This window comes from Ambystoma mexicanum, chromosome 2q (genome assembly GCF_040938575.1).
Source record: "Ambystoma mexicanum isolate Mex_15411 chromosome 2q, UKY_AmexF1_1, whole genome shotgun sequence".
In the NCBI taxonomy this organism is placed as follows: Eukaryota; Metazoa; Chordata; class Amphibia; order Caudata; family Ambystomatidae; genus Ambystoma; species Ambystoma mexicanum.
Window position 1 is genome coordinate 1348985288 of NC_090924.1, and position 24055 is coordinate 1349009342.

Here is a 24055-nt window from a genome sequence, read left to right on the forward strand (position 1 = left end):
GCAGAAGAGCAAAGGTCTCTAGAAGGAGAGTATTTCAGAAGTGATAGTTGAAGACAGTGAGGGTCACAGCCCCAGAAAGCTTTGAGGACGATGCAGAGGGTATGAACTTGATCCTTGCAGCAGGTGGAAGGATTTCAGGGCCGGAGAGATGCAGCCCCTGGGCTTGAGGCCAATGATAAGTCTCACGGTCCTGTTCTGGATGAGTTGATGAGGGCGAAGAGTAGAGTTTGGTAGATTGAGAAAGAGGCTGCTGCAGTAGTCCAGCCTAGAGAACCAGAGCTCTGGAGACAGTGCGCTTCTGGGGGAAGGCGTCATGCACCCACATTCATGGCGTCTGTGGGACTGCTGGACACATCGCCGCCATTAATGTGAAATTATGTTTCTTCTGGCACTCATACGAGTGGTCTAGTTTTTTTTTTTTATGGCGGTCGCCGGAAGTTTAAGATCCTCCCACTTCCGACGACTGCCGCGTTACAACTGTTGCCTTCGGTATTCCTCTTTGTTGCAAACGCTCATTTCAAGGTATTCCCTCTCGGCTTGCTAGCTTCTGTCCGCTTCTTTAATCTTCTGTCTCTTCTGTGCGGTCTCTTTTTCTCTCCTCTCTTGCCCCTCTCCTCTCACTCTCCCCTCTTGCGCGTCTTGTCTTCCTCGATTCTGGCTTTCTACTAACGGCTGGCTTTCTCCCATTTTTTTGCCCTTTTCCGGATACCTTATCTGGTATTTCAGGCTTGCTTTTCCTTTACAGTGTTCCGTATACCTCTTCCTCGTCTCCTGCCTACGCTCTTTAGTCTAATCATCTTTAAGTCGACAGCAGCTTTCCTCTGTCCAGTCTGCCTTTCTCTCCAGTCTGCACCACGGGTTTTGCACTGAAACCTTTAGAACCTAATCACTTGGAACACTCTGCTGCCTCCAGACTTTGTATCCCTGGGTCATCTAGGGCAAGCATTGAGCCCTTTCTGGATTTTGGAAGCATACACCAATGGACTTGGATCTACTTTCTCAGGGTTTTTTTTATGCCTCTGGCTTTTTTCCCCTGCTGCCAACTGCGGAACCGGGTTCACAGGTCGTCTGGTTCAAATTCAGAACACTGTGGCGTTGCTTCACGGTCAGTCCTTTCTGCATCAAAAGAAAAGTGCCATCAAGAACAAGGGAAGACAGAGCACAGACTGATCACGCCATCAGTTCAGGTGAGGAACTTGAAGTAAGTCCTTGCACGGATAGCGATCCTGACAGAAGGTGAGAAAAGGGAGAATAACTGAGCAGGTGCAGCTGGAAATGGGCCTTCTTGGCAAGGTCCGTTATGTGGTGAGAAAATGGAGTCGAGGATGACCCCAAGGTGTTTTTTGCCTCACAAGAGGGTGAGGGGAGAGGGCCCAAAGAGGGTGGCCAGAGCGAGAGGAAAAGCGGGAGCAGGAGTCCCAATGCGAAAGATCTCAGTCTTACTGGAATTAAGGCAGAGATCATTACAGGCGCACCATGCCTGTATAGCGGTTAGAGAAGTCAGGGATGAGCGAGGAGGAGGAGGAGGAGGAGGAGGAGGAGGAGGAGGAGGTTGAGTGTAGCCTTCAGGAGAGCTGCGCGTCATCCACATCACACAAAGTTAGAAGAAAAGGTACAGATCAGGAGAGCGAAAGGGGCCAAGTAGACAATGAAGAGCCAGGGTTAGAGAATAGAGCCCTGGAGAACCCCACATGTGGAGAGAGAGGTGGTGGAGAGAAACGACCGAAGGTGAACCTTGGAGGGTCGGTCCAAGAGGAAGGTTGTCAGTCACTCCAGGGTCTGATCCAGGATGCCCAGGTTCTGGCAGAGACTATCAGGATGGCGAGGATGACCCTGTCAAATGCAGAGAAAAGGTCATGGAGAATGAGGACAGAGGGAGAGCTGGAGTCAAGGTTCGAGAGCAGATCTTCACGGGTTTTCAGGAGAGCCGTTCCCATTCCTCTGGCTTCTCTAAAGCCAGACTGATGGCCATGGAGAAAACCAACAGATTCAGTGTGGAGAGTTAGTGGGAGATAGCCAACTACTTCAGGGGATCGAGATTGGGCAATGGTTTGCTGGAATGGAGGGGTCTGCAGAAGGCTTTTTGTAGAGGGTGCACAAGGGAGTGCTTGAGAAGAGATAGGAAGAACCAGTGGCGAAAGAGTGATTTTAGAAATTGGCCAAGGCTGGAGCGAGTGAAACAATGTTGTCCTTAATGATTCTAGAGTAGCAGGGGGTCACCTGTTTGGATGTGACTTTCATAGACCAGACTGTTCTAGAAACATCAGGTGTTACAGGAGAGGGGGAGGGAGGTAGGGGAGCGGCCAAGGAGTACCTGTGAGAGGTAGAGGGAGAGGGAGTGGGGAGTGCAGACAGGAGGTCCTGGGTTTTATTGGTGAAATGAGAAGCCAGAGCCGTGCAGAGGGCCTGGTTGGGTATAGAAGAGGTAGATACTACAGTAGGATTGACCAGCGCCTTGCAGATTTTGAAAAGGGTGGCTGTGTTGTTAGAGGCCACAGTGATGCAGGCTTGAATATAGACCCTCTTCTTAGAGAAGATGGAGTCTGTATTACCTTTGGAGCAGGCGGCAGGCCACTTTGTCAGAGGATGCGACCGATGCCACCCCCACTTCTGTTCAGCAACTCTGCACTTGAATTTCAGAGTGGCCAGATCGGGGTCGTACCAAGAGTTGCACTTGCTGGTAGGCTTCAGGCAGAACCTCAAGACGGGGGCAAGGATATCCAGAGTGTTACAGATATAAAGGAGAAGGTTGGAAAGGGCTGTGTCAGAGTGGGAGTCAGCAGTGGGAATAGGTGGGGTAGAGAAAGTGGAGGCAAAGGCAGACACTCACTTCCTAGGTCGAATGGCCGCCAAGGAACCTGGCAGTGCTGGGTGGGGATTTGCCAAAGGGACAGGAAGCTTCAAGTGAGAAGAAAGAAGGCAGTGGTTCATCCAGGAGAGAGGACTAGTAAGAGGCTTAGAGAGGGAGATGACAGAAAAGATAAGAACATTCAAGGTGTGTCTGGCTAGGTGTGTCGGGCCAAAGGATAGAATGGAGAGGGAAGAGAGTTGCATAGGTTACGGAAAAGCCGAGAGGAGTGGCCTGGGGAGTCCAGGAGGAGAAGCTGAGAGGTAGACACCAGGAGAGTGGAGGTGAGGTCAGCCTATTCAGAGAGGAAGAGGATGACCTGGCCAGGTGGCCTGCAGATGGTGGCCAAGGTCGGAGGCCGGGAGAGAGCGAGCCTGCAAAAATGACATTCAAAAGGAGGAACATGTCTGAGTGGGGATGATGGAAGCAGGGATCCATTCAGGAAAGATCAGCGCTACGCCACCTCCAGGCCTGTTGGGTCTGGACTCAGAGGATCTTGTAGCCCTCAGGGAGGAGTATGTCAAAACTTGTGACAGAGCTGGCATTGTCTCGGTAAGAGCGAGAACCTCCAGGTCCAAGAGCTCAAGGAGATAGAAGATGGTGACAGCAGAGAGTTGAGAGCAGCACCGTGGAGCAGGTGTCCACTTTTGAAAGACTTCTGGGGAGAGTGGGGGGAGTACAGGAGAGCGGAGTACCCATAGGAATTGACAGAGGAGCCAGTGTTGTGGAAGGAGGAGACAGCAGAGGAGCCAGAGATGTGGAAGATGGCAAGGAAAGGGGTGGATGCTGGAGGTGGCAAGGGAGCCGGAGAGGAGGTGGCTGACAAGGAAGCCAGAGATGCAGTAGATGGGATGGCAGGGAAGCCAGAGAAGTGGAAGAAGGAGTAGCAGGAGAAGGAAGTTGATGAGGCGAGGGAGGAACCTATCAAATAGTATGAGATTGGGTTGAGGGCCTCTGACCATGACTGTGCCATTTAGATGGACATTAATGATGGCTCTGGGGGACAGGATGGAGGCCAAGAGGGCCTCCCACCTGGTGCCACCATTAAATGGGAGAAGAGGAAGAATGGGAGAGAATTGCGATCATATTAAGAGTCCATAGGTCGGGAGAATGAACAACAAAGATGATGTCGGTGAGAGACTGTCTGGAGGAGGCACGGACGTAGATGTCAGTGATGTGAAGACCTGGGTTGGAGACCAGGGTATCCTTCTTGAGCCTCTTCCTTCCAGTCTTTGTGAGGTGTAGGATAGGAGATAGAGAAGCAGTTGGAGGAGGATGGGGGAAATTGAGAGCACCATAGAGGGTGTGATAGAGGAAATGGAATGGACAGGAGAGAAGAGGACAAGAGAAAGGAGCACTGCAAAGAGCTATGCCACACAAGGTGCACAGGAAGGGAGGGTGGGGAGGCAGAGGGAAACAACAAGCAATAGAGCGGAGACGAGTAAACAAGGGCAGCAAACAAGCAGTGAGTGAAAACAGCAGTGGGAGTCAGGCTCAGCCCAGCCTACAAAGGAAAAGGCCTAGAGGACACCAGTAGTAACCAACAAAGTGAGGGAACCTAGAGAAGAAGAGAAAGGCATAGTGGACACAGCAGTCAGGCAAGCACTCGCCTTAAGGGAAAAATGCAGGGGAATGCATGGAAACATTGATAGAGGCCAAAACATTTACCTGGAAGGAAAAATGCAGAAGAATGCAAGAGAAATGCTGAGGAACTGTTGCAGGGACATCAAAAACAAAGTACCACTACCCGTGAGAGCGGGAACCTCATGGGTGCATAGAGGAAGTGCAGAATGAGACGTGTGTTGAAATTTAAGTAAGCGTGAGGTAGGGCAGTTTAGCGGGACGCAGTAATGGCTGCGTCCCCCACCCACACCTTTCTTACTTTGCTGCTAGTCGATGGCTCGCACTCTGTGTACCAACCCCTTCGTTGCTAAACACATTTGTCGCCAAACGCCTGCGTCGCACAACTTTGTGCCCTTGGCCTCTGTGGTCTGAGAGGTTCCGATCCTCAACTCTTAACACCGGTTAATATAGAGCTTGGAAGCAGCAGGGGTTCTGTCAGTAGGGCTATAAAATAACATAAGAAGTCTCAAAGTGCTTTCATCATGTGACTTTGCTTCAATTAACCAATAGTCAAGATAGGGGTAAAATAAGATCTTCTCAGCCTTCTTGAAACGTACAGTGACCACTACCATGTACTCTGGGAGCAATTTGAGAACTGAATTCAGGCCCAAAGGGTGGTCCCTTCTGCTGGGAGTAGAGTCCATTGACTTCCGTTACTGCCTAGCATTGGGAAATATGTAGCCTACAGATCTATGGAGAACATCCAGTCGGATCAAAGCAAGAAAGTGTAAAAAGTGCTGGAAGCCATTTTGAATTTCCCTGTTTTCATTAACTTGTTAGTGTTCTTGTTATCCACGATTACCCAGAGTGGGCCCGTTCCCTTGTTTCCAGTAGAAAGTATCAGGAAAAGAAGCACTTTCCTAGCTGTGGTCTGCGAAGTGCTTCTATGGCTCCTATTTAAAAAGGAAGTGTTCTCTCGGATGACCAAGACAATTTCTGTGATGCTTTTTCTTCTGAGAAAATGCTCAGTGGAAGAGAAAAAAAAAAAGAAATAAAATAAAAAAATAAACTCAACAACCGTTCAGAACAAGGATGATCACAAATTGTCTTTTGTGACCGCCTACCATACTGGAAAAATGGAGCCCCAACCCTGGTACTGTGTTAACGGTACAAAGGAGCACTTGCTGCCTTTAGACATTTTCACACTGCTCCCCAGTTGCCTCTCCTGCATCTCTTCAACTGGAACCGAGGTCTTTATTCCTTTGGCTGCCAATTTACTGCTGTAAATAACTTAATGATCCCATGTGAGTGAAGACTTTCCCATTTGAAAACAGTGTGCCTGGACCACATATATAAAGTGCTAACATTCTTTTTTCAACGTCTATTTCAACTGTGATGCAGTTTTGTTCACTCCATCACCATAGGAACCAAAAACAGTCAGCGATGTAAGCATAGACAACACTATCTTCCGTTGTACAAACTATGGCAAGAATTACTCGCTGATATTTTTAACCATATCCATAACCTTTGCTATCCAGATGATTTGGGCGAACACAACGCTACGCAATTCAATTCAGGTCATGCGACATACAGAATTATAAACTGCATTTAGACACAAGTGTTAAAAGAGTGAACTAAATAAGGAACAGACTTTTACAGGAGAGCACTCAGTAGAAAAGAAAGGTTTTCAATGTATTATGAAATGAGGTCCGGGATTAAATGTGCAAAATGTTGCTAGGTATGGACTTCCACAGGTGAGCAGGCAACCAAAAACCTGATCTTACAACTGGTTTTTATAATGGTACTAAGAGACAAGACCATGAAGACCCTTAAAAACAAGGCAGAGGAGTTTTAAATTAACCCTCTGCCGAACTAGGAACCAGTGGAGAGCGCGATGGTAAGTAAATACCACATGTGTTCTTGAGAAATGTCCTAGAAAATTAGAACTCTGGCATTCTGGAGAGTCTGCAGGTGCTCAAATTGGTGTTTTGGTATAAAAACATGCAAGTCAATGGAATAATCAAGTAAAAAATGTATTAAGGAGCCACCTTGTGCAAATTCAGCTCTGCGAAATATAAACAAGATACTTTTTAACATGCACCAATCTTTGACCAGTTCTAACATGTCCATGTGGTCCGAGGGAGAAACCCCTGCTTATTTTTCAAATGAGTCACAAATGATCTCCTAAGCAACATTTCACATCGTTAAGGTTCTCATTAACATCCTCTTCAAAGAAAACTCATCACTGATTCCACCACTCAGCCATACTGCTGCTGCCGCCGCCACCCCACACCCCCGGGCCGCTCCTACCCACTCTTCTTGAAACCCCATGGATGCGCTACCCATGTACAACTCCTGCTACTTTACAGGTAGGTGTGCGCTTTTTTAAGTCCCATACATACAAGATTGCTGAACTACACCCTTGTAAATTTGTGGGTAAAGTTGGCACAGCTTTTCATTTCTAGGGAGTCTAATCTTTTACCCCTTGTCTAAAGGAGCAGGTGGTGAAAGAAGAGTAGCACAAAATAAATCAAAATGTGCTCATAAATAAAGCTATGCAGAGTAAAAGAGGTGGAAAAAGGAAGCCATTAGAAAACATAATCTCCCTGTATAAGGATTAGTAGGCGGGAAGCATCACTTCCCAATGAACAGAGGAGAAGCGGGTAAGGGAAGACCAACAGATGCAGGAGGAGGTTGGGTTCAAGTGAGACGTTTAAATGCATGTTGTCATTCATTAACTCACCAAAGTGAAAAATAGGATACTGTAGGGGAAAAGGAAGACCAGGACGTGGTTAAAAAACTATTATATAAAGATTCCAAATTGTAAATGAAAGTACTACAAAAACCGTTACATGTGCTCAAATACAGTTTATTTTGTATATCCCATATTCTTGTGGCATTCAAAAGTACATGGCTACTACAACATTGAACTTTCTGAAGTGACACTTTGATAAAGGTAATATATCATTTGCACTCTTGTAGCTTAAAGGCCTTGCTGGCAACCAGCTGGTTTATTTATTTTATTTTTATTTTTTACATTTATAAAGCGCTCACACAGCCCGTGGGCATCGAGGCGCTGTTACAGGAATTGTTTTTTTTTTCCTTCTTAGTTGCGTATTTTATTTTTTCATAGTTACGTATTTATAACACGCTTAAACACCCAGAGGTTTCTAAGCGCCGACCCGGGGATCGAACCTGTGTTGCTTCGTGTCGTCTTGCTTCCAAGACGCGCACGCTGCCGCTGAGCTATCCTCCCGGGTTACCATTTATGCCGCTAGCTGGTGAGTTTGGCACTTATTATACCAATTGTCTAGTTGCGGTTTTGAAAGTATGAGCTTTAGCCACCTATCAAATGCACAGTGTTTATCCAAGGGCTAATGGTTGAAGGACCGAACAGCTATACGTTTGTCTTGTGGCTCAAAAAAAGCAATTTCCATCTGCTCTGGGAGCTAGTGCAGGTAGTAAAATCAAGCGCACATACTAGGTCCACATATCCACACAGAAATATGCAATTAAAGGGCCTGCACTCACAAATGAAAGCCATAACTAAAAAAGCTGGGCTAGACTACATCACACTAGTTTTCATTATACTCACTTTTCTGTTCCATTTCTCTAATTTCTTCAGGAGGAATTTTTAATTTGTCCATATGTTCCCTGATAACACTTGTCCATTTCTGTAAGGAATCCATTGATGTCCATGGTCGGGACATGTCAACTATTAACATAATCAAAGTATCCTTTAACGTACTTGCGCTGATTGCAAATTTAAGAAGTCCTTTGTGATATAGATCACCATCCAAGATCCATACATTGCATCTCGTTTGATCTGTGGAACAAAAAGGAAGACTAGTTGAAAATCTATATTACTTTTCCTTTTATCAATAGAAAAACGTGAGTGAGACAATTTGTTTAAAAACAAACAAGAAAACATGCACATGTCATACAACAATGTAACTGTCATAAAGGCATGCAGCACCATGACCAGTAAAATGAGTACTAGTTTAGCAATACTGCCTTTAGTTGGGGTTTCCCAAACAAAATATATAGTAATATGAAACCGCTTCAGCGAATCCCCTCCAGAGATTATCTGCCCATCCTCCCCAATAACATGGAATCAAGTCATTGGTTAAACTAAAAATAAAGTCTCTCTTAGGTTTTATTTCTTGGAGGTGTTAAGTTCTGGTGTTAAGTGCTGCAATATTTCAATTGACCGTCTAACTACGACGCGTGGGCCCTATTCAAAGAGATATTTCAGAGTTTCTTGATCGATCAACCTAACCAGGTACAACTTGGGTCCTTCCATTCCTCCATCTCCCTCTCTACCTGCAGTGTTCCCCAGGGGTCTAACCTCTTGCCCTGGCTTTTCAACCAATACCTAGCTACTCTCGCTTACTGCATTTCCATTTTCTTGTCAAACTTCCAGTGCTATGCTGATGACACCAAACTCCTTTTAAGACTTCTCAGACACCTTCCCTCATCTTCAATTACTTAACCGCCATTCATAATTGGTGTGCCGCCAACAATATTTGTCTAAATGCCAACAAGACTGAGATCCTCCTCATCGGTACTCATTCACCATCCTTTCCCCTCGCCCATTGGCTGGCCTCCCTTGTCCTTCCTCTTACCCCTACCTGCGTGGCTAAGAATCTCGGGGTCATCTTTGACTCCACTCTCTTTCTCTGCACACATCTGGGACGTCTCAAAAAAGTTAAACTTCGGAGATTCCAAGATGGCCGCCGGGGTGACGAGCCACGTCTAATCCGCGCTCTCCCGGGCCGCCGAAATAAGCACATTATCGCTGCAGAAAAAGAGCGGTCGATGTTCGGATCGACCCCCCCACGCCTTCTGAGGTCTCCGGTCAGGCAGCACGACCGCCGGGGCGCTGGGATCGCCGAGGATACACGAGCAGCAGCGACCGCCCCTCCCCCATCGGGAGATCCCCGCCGCCGAGCCGGCAAATACAGCTGAGCGGATCAGGCAGGCCCGCGAGGATAATGGAGCTGCACTGACAGGGACGCCTCCCCCCTCTACCCCCGACGCTCCGCCAAGGGTATCCCGGCCCAAGGGAATAAGATCGTAGGCGGCTGCGACCGAGGGCTGCGACGCGGGTGACGGGTCTCTCCTCCACCCCCCCCCCATCGTGGACGCCCGGTATCAGGACACTCGGGGCGCAGGGCCCCCTGATCCGCGCATGGTGGCTAGCACATAAGAAGCCCAAGGAACGTGGGACCACGGACGCCCGCGCAAGCTTCCACCGAGGGAAGAGCGCATTAGGAGCCAAAGGTTGGCGAGCAGCTCACACATTGTGAAGGCACCACTGACAGCAGCGAGAAGTCGGAGAGACGAGCGCCTGGCCTGAAGTAGGCCCCCGAGGTGAGCGGAGCGGATCAGTTGAGGGGAAAAGGGGCCAGAATCAGGTGATCTCCCCTGGCATCCCCATACCCCACAACCGGAGCAAAAAAATATCCCTTAGGGAAGGGGCACAGAGACGGCAAACAGTAGTGGGGCAATGAGGAGGTGCCCACCACCTGCAGTAAAGGCGCCAAAGGGGTCATAACCAGAGGGAAGAGTGGACACCACAACTGTGAGAGGGGAGAGCCCACCAGAGCGACATGACCCGCAGGGGGTCCCCCAATTGCCTAGATAGAAAAACCTGAACTGGAAGGGAAACCCATATAATAAAGTAAGGGCCCATCCAAGTTGGCCCTAACCGTCACGGACTCTACGAAAGGGTGCGACACGGTGCGACCCAAGAAGACGGCCCCAGAGTCCATCAGCGGGCACGTCCCTGAGCTCACAAGGGTAAAACAGAGCCCACGCACTTCCCAGTAAATCAAGCAGAACATGTCAAGGGCAAAAAGCAAAAAACAACGCTTCCCAACAGACCCCGCAGTCTGTAAGGCAAGACGCAAACATCTTACAATTGTGGTCAACGGACACAACGTCGCTCGCTAAAGGGAAGCCCCAAGACACCTAACAAGGTGAAGGTAGGTCACAGACGAACCCCCATCATCCACCTTCTAGGGATGATATGCAAGCATGGTTCCAGGATCTGCAAGAAAAATTCATGTCTTCAGTACAGGAGCAGTTCACGACGATGAAAAACGACATGAAATAGGCGGTTCAGGACCTCAGGGTCGACGTGGCTAAACTGGAGGAGAGCCGACATATTGGAAAGAACGGTCCAGGGGGTCGAGGAGGAAACGCAACAGCCTTGCGAAACACAGGAGCACTTAGTGAGACTCACCCATAACCTGGAGATATAATGTGGGGATCTGGAGAACCGCTCTAACATTCGCATCAAAAACATGGCGGAAACAGTACTGGACAAAGACCTTATGACGGCGGGGAAGGAGGTGTTCAGAGATGTCCTAGATGCATCTGAGATAGATACAATCAGAGTGGAGAGGGTCCACCGGGTCGGACCAAAAAGAACTGGTGAACCGGGGGAAAGACCACGGGACGTTCTGGTGGCGCTTTCCTCTTACCCACAAAAAGAGCAGATTCTGAGAAGGGCAAGAGTAATGGAGCACATCAGAATGAACGGACAAGAAATTCAACTCTACCAAGACCTGGCCCTGGTCACATTGCAAAAAAGAAGAGCGATGGCCCCACTCGTCAAGGCACTGGTGGCAAAAGAAATTCGATATAAGTAGACCTTCCCATTTGGGCTGACCTTCACATGGGAGGGGAAACAGAGAAGAGCGACCACATGGGAAGAGGGCATCAACATAATGGGGCTCCAGGACGATGGAGAGGAAGCGGATCACGCAACATCAAGTGGGCAGCAAAGGAGAAAACCAAAAGGCTGGGAAACGATCAAACAAAGAAGGCCAAACACGGGAAGAGAAGGCCGTAGGAAGATGCCATGAGCGGAGAAAAAGAAAAGGAACGCCGAGGGCACCCTGCAGCAGCCACACAAGCATCAGTGAGGGGGGAAGATGGGAACAGGGACCGCTGCAGGAGAGGCAGTGTCGGCGGCCCGGGAGAGACCCATCGGCTTGGAATCCGGTAAGGACAAATGGTAATGTGGGGTTTCCCCCGAGAGGATGGAGCGCAGGGAGCTGTGGGCGCAATGCCTTGGTATCAATAGGAACCCTCACCCTGCTCGGGGGCAACTTGTTTGGTTTATTGTTATTGGTTGGGGGGCGAGTTCAGGGGGAAGGGAAATGGGAACGGGGACACAAAAACAAGAGCAGCGGCAAAGAAGGGGACTCCAAGATCAATGAAAATGTGCCATACTAAATGGGGAAGGTCCGCATTGTAGCATAATATAAGGGGGATGAATCATCCCACGAAAAGGGTGAAGCTGGAGAAACTACTCAAGAGGGAAAGTGCAGACCTCCTGCTCCTCCAAGAAACTCATATCAGAGCAAAGGACAAGCAGAAAACCCGTGTAAGGGGATTTAAAATTTGTGCCCAGTCAAACACAACAGAAAAAAGATCGGGGGTCCTGATAGCAGTGAGGGATGGAAGGGATGCCATACTAGAGGACGCCATCACAGATAAGGAGGGAAGGTACGCGTTTGCTAACGTGAGAGACACCCTGGGAAAACTAGAATCCTTCGCTAGGGGGGAGGGGATTCTGCGGGGAGACCTAAATTTGGCATGGGACTCACAACTGGACAGGAGCTCGGGGAGTGTACATAGCCACGGGGCACCGTCAAAGCGACTCGAGCAACAAATGGACCAATTAGCCCTAAATGATGTGTGGAGGGAACTGAAGGGGGAGCAAAAAGGGTTTACATACTTTTCGCATGTACATAACTCCATGTCAAGAATGGACTACTTTTGGGCATCAGTGGGGTTCATGGGCAAGATCCAGAGGCTGGAAATGGGGGCAATAGCACTATCAGACCATGCACCCCTGTGGCTAGATCTGAAACTTCCGGGGAAATCTAATGGGCTATGGAGGTGGAGGCTACTGGAGGACATAATCCAAGACCCGGTTATGGGGGAATCCATAAGGGAAATGATAGAAGAATACTTCACGCAAAATGACACAGGGGAAGTATCTATGAGCACAGTCTGGGAGGCGTTTAAAGCAGTGATATGTGGGAAGATAATGGCACTGAAAATCACGAAGGAAAAACAGAGGTATATGTGGGAAAAGGAGCTGGAAAGGTCCATAACAGAACTACAAGGGAAAATCGTGACAACCCACTAGAGCACTTTAGACGCTTAGACACTCAGGGCCAACTAGAGTTGCTACGCACAAAAGGAGCGGAGAGGAGCCTGCTTTACCTAAGACAAAGATACTACATAAAAGCAAACAAAGCAGATAGGCTCCTAGCGAGACAACTACGCGCAAAACAGAAAGACATTACGATAAAAGCATCACAGACACGAAAGGGGAACATCTCACGCGTACACAAGACATAGGAGAAGTGTTCAGGGAATACTACCAGAAACTTTACTCCACTGACCACCTGGAGGTAGACACACAGGACACATATCTGAAATCCCTCATCTTCCCGCAAATCTCAGAATAAGACAGGCAAGCCTTAGAGGACCCTATTAAGGAAGAGGAAGTTAAAAAAGCAATAAAGGATCTCCCATTAAATAAGGCTCCAGACCCGGACGGCTTCACGGCCCCATTCTATAAAAAATACGCAGATCTGCTAAGCCCGGTCCTAACTAAGCTTCTTAATTCATTTAAAGAGAGCGGCAACGTGACCCCCACAATGAACGAACCGAATATCCTAGTATTTCATAAGCCAGGTAAGGACCCCTCATGCCCAGCTTCATATAGACCAATTTCCCTAATAAATATTGACACCAAAATTTACACCAAGATATTAGCAGCAAGGCTTTCCCCTCTTCTCCCAAAGTTAATACATCTGGATCAATCGGGCTTTATCCCAGGAAGACAAACCCACGACAACCTTAGAAGGATCATCCACCTGGTGGAAAAAAATAGCCATAAAGCAGACCCCGGCTATTCTACTGGCAGTAGATGCAGAGAAAGCCTTCGACCGGGTTGAATGGTCCATGCTATTTAAGACCCTGCAATTCATGGGATTTGGGGAGCACTTTGTTGCAAGAATAAGAGCGAACTATAACACCCCAACTTGCAGAGTGGCCATCAATGGGGAGGTTACCGAAAAGGTATTTATATCCCGTGGAACAAAACAGGGATGTCCGCTCTCCCAGTTACTATACGCTATCTTTCTTGAACCCCTACTAATGAAATTAAGAGAAGCCACACATATTAAAGTGATAGACATGGCAGGCATACAACACAAGGTAACCGCATACGCGGATGATATGCTGTTAGCTCTAGAGGAGCCGGGCAGAACATTGGCGGCAGCGGTTGGGAGCTGGAAGACTTCGTGCCCTCTCCGGTCTAAAAATTAATAGGAACTAATCGGAAATTCTAATTCTGGCGGGAGACAGGGGAGAGATAGAAAGAGAAGCAAAAGCACTCAGCCTCAAGATAGCGGCGGAAGGCATTAAATACCTGGGAATAACACTAGCACACAGGGTGGAGCAGCTATATGGTAAAAACTACCCGCAGATTCTTACGACAGTCTGCAGAGATTTGGAAAGATGGAATCCCCTGTTGATCTCTTGGTGGGGCAGGATTCAAGCAGTGAAGATGACAATTCTCCCAAAGCTACTATACTATTTACAGGCTCTCCCGGTAGGGGTACCTAGATAATTTTTTAAAATGCTGTCGAAGGTAATCACAACCTTTGTGTGGAAGGGGAAAACGCCAAGACTGGCCAGGGCTATCTTAACTACACCAACCAGGGAGGGTGGGCTGGCGCTCCCTCACTTCCAGAAATACTACCAAGCTGCCCAATTAAAACTGCTACGGGAATTGCTGGGCGACGATCCACAACCGATCTGGGCAGCACAAGACAGGGCAGTAGCAAGAACCCAGCTAGTGGAACTAATCTGGATACAGAAACAACACAGACACCCCAACATTGGGATTAGCGAAATAATGAAAACAACGATGGAGGCGTGGGACATCCAAACACGAAAGGGTGTAATGACCACCACACTTGGCCCTTTTACCCCCATATGTAGGAATCCGCAGTTCCCACCGGGGATGGAGCGTATGGGGAATACGAAAGCTGGGAGGAGGTGGGAATAACGAAAATTGGGGAAATGTTCATTAACAATGAAATTAGATCATCCGAATCATGCCTCAAATACTCATCACTCTCCTCACGGGATGAATATAGACAGGAATAACTCAAACACTGGTTAAAATCGCCAGACGTTGCAAAGGCAGCGCCGAGAAGTCTCACTCCGTTTGAGAAATACGTTACAACCAACTCGGGGGCAAAGAAATGGGTATGGACACTATATTCCTTTATAAATACACAGGATGAAGAAATCAAGTGGTCATACATGACCAAATGGAGTAGAACTCTGGGGGAGGAACCAACAAGAAAACAATGGGAGGACCTCTGGACTGGGATCCCCAAAAATTGTGACACAGTGGCACTACACCCCTGAGAGACTCCATAATGTTCCCAAAAACATCAAACCTATGCTGGAGGGAACGCGGAGAGGTGGGGACGTGGAAACACACCTGGTGGGCCTGCAAAGTAATAGTGCCGTTCTGGGAAGAAATTAAGGGAGAAATGGGCAAAATATTTCCAGACGTGGGACAATTGGGGGAGGGCGTCTGGTTGTGTGGAATAAGAGATGGCACAGCAAGAAGATACACAAAATCACAATGGAGAAGCTTTATGGGACTTCTCATTGCGGCATGGACAACAATTGCCCAGAATTGGAAAAAGAAAGACACCCCTCTGATTTTCACATTGCTTCAAAAAGTTTGGGTGCAGCTGGCAATGAAAAACGTCACACACACAATCCAAGGAACGAGGGACAGGTTTGCAAAGGAATGGGGAGGAGTCCTAGAGTATCTCCAGTCAGACTTTATGGAACAATGGTGCCCACACAACATAAAAGTCTCGGACAGTTTTACTGCATAATGTAATCCCCGAATCCAAGCATGTGTGTCCCCCGGGGGAGGGGAGTTGTTACAATGTTTGATGGACGTTGATATCTGGAAAATAATAAAGACAAATTTAAAAAAAAAAAAAAGTTAAACTTCCTACTGCACCTCCTTAAGCACTCTACCTTCACTCTCCTTCCCCCAGAAGCTCACTGTCTCCCAAGCTCTGGTTCTCTCTAGGTTGGTCTACTGCTACAGCCTCTTTCTAAATGTTCCTGCCTCCACTCTCTGCCCTTTACAACTAATCCAGAACAGGACTGTAAGACTTGTCCTTGGCCTTAAGCCCTGGGATCGTATCTCTCCAGCTCTGAAATCCCTTCATTGGCTCCAAGTGGGCGCAAGGATTACATTTAAAACCCTCTGCATGGTCAATAAGGCTTTGAGGCCTGGGTCCAAAATACCTTGAACTATCCCTCCGTAAATACCACCCCTCTCGAGCCCTTTGCTCCTATGCTTCCAACTCTCTCAGGGTCAGTTGTTTCTCAAAGAAACGAACTGGGGGCAGATCTTTATCTTCTGTGGGGGCCTCCCTTTGGAACAGCCTCCCGGCCTCCTTGAAACGAGGAGACCCATCCCTGGTTCCGGAAGCACCTCAAGACCTTCCTCTTTGCTTCTGCCTTGGCCCCTCTTCTCCCCTGCTGATCTGTTCTATCTCACAGCATCGTGCTCCTGGCCACCCTTTGTGCTTCGGGCCCAGGTACCTGCTCACCTTCCTGCACTGCCTCCGAACCACCCCTTGCACTGGAATCTGTATCTGTACCCATAAAGCCCTCCATTCTTCTCTTGCACTTATCAGATATACCCTATCTGACAAATCACGCACTTGCCTCTGCCTGCATTTTTTAATTAGTGCATTTATTGATATTTTGCAATTATTTATTCCGTTCTCTCCTTTGTGCCGCATTTTCCACTTCTCCCCTTTCCTCGCACTTTCCCCCGTTTCCATGCACTTGCACGTTCTTAATGTCACTGGGCCTAGTAAGATTGTTTTTATTATTCCTTGTTCCCCTCCCTTTACTTGGTCACGCTCTGAAACACTTGTGTATGAGCGCGATATAAATAAAATATCAATATCTACTCAAACGTGGCAGAGCACTTGCTGCAGAAGAGGCTTCTTCCTAGCATTCCACAACAAGGAAAAACAGTCTTTCAAAATAATGAGTCTCTTTACTGGTCTTTTACTGGTCACTCAGTCCTTGATCGCACACTACTGGTCTGTTGGTGGTTTCTTTTTTCTGACTGCTAGTTGGGCAACCCCTCAAGAGTCATACGATTTTGTGCTGAAATTTCGTTTCAGCATGGTCTGAAGCGTCACCCACAATTCTTTAGGTGGCTGATCGGATTCTGCTTTACTTACCTTTCTCATGGGCCTGATCCAACAACCCAAACCTGTATCACTTCCCTCCTTGCCAATGCATCACTTGCTTGTGCCTGAAAGCCTAAGACTCCGGTCTGGCCATTGAGCTAGCAGTTGGATGACCCAACTAGTAATTGCTGCATGCGCTGCTTCCTCGTATTGCTTCAATCTGATAAATACATGGGTGTTTTCCTATGGTCTCTCAGTACCCCCGAGTGAGGAAGTTCCACCAGCCTGCCTGTTATTTGCCCTTTGATTTACTTCAATTACAGGCTTCTATTCTCTACCCGTTGCCCCTTCCCTCCACCAGAGGACTCCTTTTTCTCCTTCCTCTACTCTCCCGCTTCATTGTCTGTAGCATCTTTGATCCGGTCATCCTCCAACCTTCTCAGTTTCCCCACTGAGATCCTTTCCTCAAATCGCTCAAGCAATGTCACTTTATCCTCCTTTGTTTTCAACACTTTGAAGATTCATTCACTTCCATCCTATTCCTCCTGGGTCTTCACCACTTTGTCTTCTCTCTTCCCCCTTCATTTCATCCTTCAGTACACTCTGCACCTCCACCTCCTTTTGCCTTTTCACCTCATCCTGCACCTCGAACTTCATGTATACTGTCTGCCAGCTCTTGCTTGACATCCTTGCACCTTTCGCTTACTCTACTTGCTGCTCTGTTACTCCAGCTAACCACACTGGCTCCCATTTTGTTGTGCTTTTATATGCCCTTGTTCCACTCCCCCTGGGCCTGCTCGGTCAAGGGTCTGTCCCAGTGGCTTTTGAGTGTTCGAGGTTAGGGATAGTCTGCCACCTAATGTATTCCTTTGGGCAGGTGTGCTTGATTGACTCTCGTATGTCTTGGTATCGACACAGACCGAGCCTTCAAAAGAACAGGCCGCCATCTTTTTTCTGCGACAGCCATACATGAGTGATGATATGCAGCCACTGGGCAATGCAGATAGAAGCAGCATTTCTCTGGCTCCCTCCTTGCTTCCCGCTCTTCCTGCAGTGACCGTGGTAAGCACTTCAAGTCTACAATCTACATCACACTTTTCTCTGGGCTATAGCTTGACTTGTTGGTTTTGGGTAATTGCCATCTACAGCTGTACTACCTGCAATAGTAGGATACTGCATGACCATTCTTAAAGGGTCCGTTGACTGCTGTGTGCTAACTGGAAAACGTTTTTTCACAGGATCAATACCTACGATGTTAATGTTGCAAACCCCTGCCGGCTCTGTTCAGTGTTAGGGGGGGACAGGGGTGGGGAAGAGGGGGGCAGGGTGGGAATCCTCCCAACCATCCCTGGAGCCCAAATCACATAGAAGGTGATGGGTGCCCACCCCAATCACTAACCCTCATATTCGCCAGGGAATATCACATTAACACTTGCAACAGTCCTGGAATATGATTACAATACACCCAAACACTTGTATCCGAGAACACATTCTTAAAGAGAAATATGTATAAAGTGGTAAAAGCAACAGCTAGACACAAAGCACTGGCAAAACCAATCAACCTTCCTTGTATTGGCCTATGTTTTCTTTAGTATACAGAAGGATGTTTTGGGATAACATACTTTGTTAAGTGACAATATTTCCATTGAAGTTGTGTAGTAGCTCATAGGAATTAAATGAATGCACATGGCAGTAATAGAAAAGGCGGTAATGCTGCCAACACAGCAGATAGCTAGCACTTAACAGCATAGTTTGAATATTCATTTAAATCGGGCAGAATTATGGAAGGATTATGCACAATCGCGGAAGTGTAAACCAAGTGCAAAAGTATCATCACTGGCTTTCATTAGGTTACACAACAAAAATGCAGTTTGCACATTGCTTGAGAGTGAAATTGACAGATCACGCTTTTCTTTATTGCCCAGAATTTCCACCAAGTCTACACATGTTGCCACTATTCTGGCTCTAAAATCAGTGATATAGTTTAATCCTGCAAAACAATGTTGCAAACCATCTCATTAAGTCTCATTAAGTAAGAGGTTAACTTATTAACCTCACACACTACTATTGTGACAGAGGTTCAAGGACCTGACCCTGCCAAAAGGGAATGAGGAACCCCTCTCCAAGGTGTTTCCACTTTATCAGCATTCTAGCGGACTTTAGCAGCGCTCACTTTTGAAGTCATGCGTGTGACAGGAAACGGTGCTTGGCACTTCAATATTGTCTGCAAAGACGTGGTCTGTCAAATCGTGGCAAATCTCTCATGACAATTACAAAAACTTAATTTCCCACGGAAGTTGATGAATGTATACCATCTCAAAAGTATGAAGCTTACATGCTTCAGCCCTACACGTACAGCACGGATGTTGAGGTCACTGCTGCCTCTGTTGTAGATCAGGATACTAATAATGTTGCTATGCAGTCTCAACGCTCCAACTCAAAGTAGCTGGAACCAGTTCCTTGCAGACATGGATTCACTTGCCACCAATACTAGCCTGAAGGTGCTAAAATGGAAGCGACCCCGAAATCAAAGAAGGCTTCACCGCTCCCCTATCCTGCTTCTAACATAGGCTGGGGTCTACATTTTAACCCAACCCTCAGCATGTGTAGATGCATTGATTAGGAGGGCTGAATGTAGGCCCCATGTGCAAGGCCAATCTGCCTCTAGGCAGTACTGTTATTTTACCCCTGCCCAGGATGGGACGAAGCCAAGAAAAGCATGCCGCCACAGAAGAGACGTGCAGGGGGAATTCCAAGAAGTGTATTCAGGTAAGTTGATGGTTTTGTAGATGAGTGCATGTATGTTTGAAGAGAGTGTTTTAAGACATCGTGTCTGAGCATGTGTGTGTATGTATATATATTCGTGTGCAGGGGCCTGGATTAAATGAGGATGAGGGACTTCAGTTAGATGAGGAAAACTACAGCTCTCCACAGGTGGTTGTTTGTGATATCATTTTTAAAACATTGGGTTGTACAAAAGTAATTGAAAAAATAAAGAGTGGTAAATATTGTGGCACATTAAAAAATATTGCTCCTAAAACATTGTCGGGAATCATTGATTTGCTGGAGGTGGGGAAATCAAATATTGGTTATTTATTTAAGCCATTAATGGAAAAGAACATAATTATCATACCGTGATTAACCAAGCAGTGTTGAGGCGGGAAGTGGCTGTCTGGGCCCAGATTGCTGTGCGAGTGACGCACTGTGTCCTTTGCCCTCAAATGGAGATTACTGCCAAGCACTACAGAAAGAACTGATTCACTGCTGCCTTTTTTTAAAAATGATTTTTTTTTTTTTTTTTTTGGGACCTGGGAAAAAGAATTAATTTCATGCGATTCTTTGAAACAGCACCTGATAATGGGTCCTTTCACAGTAAAAGACTGACATAGTGACTATTAGGAAACAGTCACAAAGCCAAAATAGATGCCATCAACATTAATGCTCAGACAAGATGTGAGGGCGCTGGCAGAACGCACAGTTACACTGGAAAAAAAGGGGTGCACGTTGGAACTTTTAAGTATGATGGAGGAGCTTAAAATAATATCCTGTAATGTCAGGGGCCTCAGTAGTTATATTAAGCGGAATAGAGTTATGACATACTTGAAGCGCCAGAAAATAGACATAGCGTTGTTACAAGAAATGCACCATGCAAAGGAGAAACAGAACATCTTAGCCAAAAAAATGGAGAGGCATATGTTCATGAAGTCAGACCTCTGTTTTCCTTGCTGGCTAAGACACCCTAGGCCCATATCTGTATGGTGTGCGCTTGAACAGAATTCCATCAATTCTGCTGTCCGAAAAAGACTTGAGGTTAGCCACGTTTTAGGCTTTCCCCTTGGCGCCCAGGTAGCTGCACCCACACATGTGAGGTACCATTTTCGTCGGGACACCTGTGGGAAGGTATGCCATTTGTTGTGTTTGCGTGGTTTTCATAACGTTTCGACCCATTTGCTGGTGCCCTTTGTCACACAACCCTTTCATTTCCAAAATGTGCCCTACATTTAGTCGCCGCTTTAGGCACCATACACTTTTGTAACCTGAACAAGTCGCAAACTCTTGAAAAGGTCTGCCTGTGCCCTTTCAAAAAATATATGCTTGCTGTTCCTCACCACATTGGTTATCCCGATTTACACATGCTAAGTACGTCTGTGCAGGGTGTAAGCATAAAACTCCTGTGTACCATGGCTCAGTTTTTGGCTTGTGGTATTGCTTGTTTTGTGAAACGCTACAAATTTGTGATTTCCTAACCGCACGGTATGTAGCGGAGCATTGTTTTTGTCAAAATTGATAGAAGCCATTGCCATACCAGGCCAACCATTTCCACCACATACCTTTTTTCAGTCATTTTCCTGCTTTTTCCCCAAACTATGGAATTTTCCACTACCTAGTTGGTGCCTGACCTGCGCAAATCAACCCTTCCTAAACTTGGAATTTTGGCAACTTTTCAGAACTGTATGCTTTTCTGTCCTCCGAGTCAGCTTTCCTACTCTTTCCTTCCATTTCATCCACGCATGCTGTTAGGCAGAGACCTGTGCAGTTCCCTTGGGGACCACTGCAAAAGATTTAAGACTACAGGTGTTTGGCAGTAAACCCACTTGGTAGCAGTCTGTACCACACAGATTCACTTGGTAGCTGTGGCTGAGTAGTCAGACTTCCCTCAAGAGGAGTTAGGCAGTATATAAAGAATACACAATAGGTACAGAGACACAGTAGCACAAGCAAACACTGACCAGAGCTTTGGTGTAAAAGTATATAATTATTTATTTAAAGACACACTTGTAATTTACACTAGCAAAAAGAGGTAAGTAAATTCAGCACACAGTCACTATCATATATATATACAACCCTAATTACTTATTAGACAAGTCTTAGTGAGAAACACCACTTATTTTCAGACAGAGGTGAGCGCTTAACATAAGATGGAACTCTAATAAGTTATACAGAAAGGGAGGGAAAAAGGCAGAGTTATGGAAGCACACAAGTTTCAATACTTTTACAAGAACCATAGTAAGGCAGGATAGGCAGAGTTCTACTGGAGAGCAAGGAAGTCAATTGCAAGGCCCACTCTTGGAGAGAGCAAGCAGAAGGGGTCCAGGTTCACACAGTGGGGTTATGCCCAAAGAGTGTTGTAGATATTTCGCACAAAAAGGATGAAATTAAAGTCAGGAAAAGTTAGCTAGGTTGTCCCAGGCCAGCCCAGGTTAGAAAGTCGAGGCTTTACTGTCACTCCGAACGATCTGTCTCAAGGGAAGCCAGGCGGGACACAGTACCTTAAGTGTGAAGGAAGCTGCAGCGGGGGCCGTTGTTCCTGGCAGCGGGTGCAAGTCAGTGTTTCGTCCAGTGGAAGAGGAGGTCTCGCCGTGGAGGAAAGATGAAGGTCGTTGCACTGCCAGGGAAGAAACCAGCCGTGGAGTTCTTCGGTTAAAAGGTACTACCCTTCTCTTTGCGGTAGTGGTAAACCGTGGTATTCCGGTTGCCGGGGTGCTTGGCACGGGCAAGGCGGCCACGAGATGTTCCAGGAAGGTGAAAAGAAGGCAAAACTGGTTATCCCCACCAGTCAAAGGAAGAAGACTCTCCGGACTGGAGATCTCCTCTGTCGTCGGGAAAAGTGGTGAGACGGTTCAGCAGGGCTCCACCAGTGGTGTTGTCATTGCAGGTTGGCTCAGCTTCTCCCTCCTCGGATTCTTAGGTCCTGTGGCGACTTCTGAAGTTCCAGTCCCCAAAGCCCAGCTTTTATGCAGCAAACCCCCATTCATTTAGCCTAGCTGTCAATCGGCCAGCTCATCACTTGGGCCTATCAGACAAGAGTGCGACTTGAGTTACCAAGGTAATTCAGTCCAGGGTGCCTAAACCCCCTCCCACACCCTCTGTGGTACCCAGACAGAGTGGCACCACTTTTGGAGGCTTCTGTGGAGAAGCCCGCCAAAAAGTGGAACAAAGGGCTCGACTTGGGTTGGAGTCACAGAAGAGAACACAAACGCCATTTTAGAATAGAGTTCTGGCAAAAAATACCAACCGGTGAATTAATATTAAATAAATAAACCGGCGGTATGTTCGAGGCTATAAGAATTAAATAATTAAAGTTGGTAGCCTCGAACAATGGGAAAATCCCATAGAGATATATTCGCGGTCGAATATAAAAAGTAGTATCCACTGCCACCAGCCAAAACTCGATCAGGGGGGACGGAGACGTGCCCCCTCGAACAACAGACCCCGGGGCAATCGAATTGCCCCGACCAGTACGTCCACAATATGATGGTTTGTACTGGTTTCTGTTCATAATTTGGGACTAGTAAAGCCAATGGTGACTTTACATGCCCTGGGAGACAGTAGTCAGTCCCAGGGCATAGAGTATGTTGGGGGGTCGCTACGACACCCCTGGGTTACGGCACGGAGGGTGCTGTGGAACCCACATCAAAAACACATGAGACCCTATGGAGTAAAAGACCCCTATGCCCATAAAACACATGGAAAGATAAAGGAACACCTCAAATCATGTCTAAGAGTGGGAGTAAAAAGAGTCTCACTCTTGGCAGGAGAAAAAATAAACCCCAAAAATTCAGCAAAGCTGCTGGGGGACTCACTAGGTTTGGGGAATTAGCCTTTACAGAGAATTCTCCCTAACACATGCCAATTGGCAAAAATTGCCAAAATCACAAAACGGTTGATAAACACATCAAAATAATTTCTTTTCGTTTCCACTCAACCTGTTCTTGAAACCCAGGAAATTGGGGAATTCAGCACAGCAAACCATTTGTTCCTAGCTCTTACAAGGAAAAAACCACAGGCTTCTTTGTACATCATTTTATTTGTATTTTTTGAAAAAACCCAAAGTTTTCAGCCTTTTTGGTTATTTTCTCTAACCCCCCTACAGCGACCTAGGATTCCTGGGTGGCGTTACGACCGCCTACATGTGGGGAAAAAAGAGGGGCCAAATTTGGCCGAGATATCTCATGTAACAAAAGTTACAAGGCATTGAATGGTGACATACTGAAATCACCAAAAAAGGTATTGGCACTGGAGGGGGGCGGGGACCCATGGCAGTTAAAGGGTTAAGGGAAGGGGTGCAGGATTATTTTGAATAAAACACAGGGAGTGTAGAATCAGCGGGCACGTTATGGGACGTCTTTAGGTGGTGATCAGAGAGACCTAAGGCGAACAGGGTTCAAGCGGCAATAGAAAACGATTTACGTAAGGCAGAAATAAAATTAGAGGCTATGAACGAACAGCCGAACTTATCTAGTGAGAGTGGTCGAGTGGCCATTGCCATCCAGCAAGAAAGCTTTATACACTGGGATAAATTAGGTCAATTGAGTTATAAGAGATATGTGGAACAGCAGCATGCCAAAGGGGACAAACC

The 24055-nt window shown here is 47.0% G+C and overlaps 1 protein-coding gene across 1 annotated transcript in view; it reads right to left on the reverse strand.

The window, feature by feature from the left end:
• Positions 1-24055, reverse strand: part of DYNC1LI1 (dynein cytoplasmic 1 light intermediate chain 1) — a 1016060-nt gene that overhangs the window by 664960 nt on the left and 327045 nt on the right. The window contains exon 4 of the mRNA XM_069648812.1: positions 8007-8237. Coding sequence (XP_069504913.1) covers positions 8007-8237 — 231 coding nt within the window. The remainder of the gene's footprint in view (positions 1-8006; positions 8238-24055) is intronic.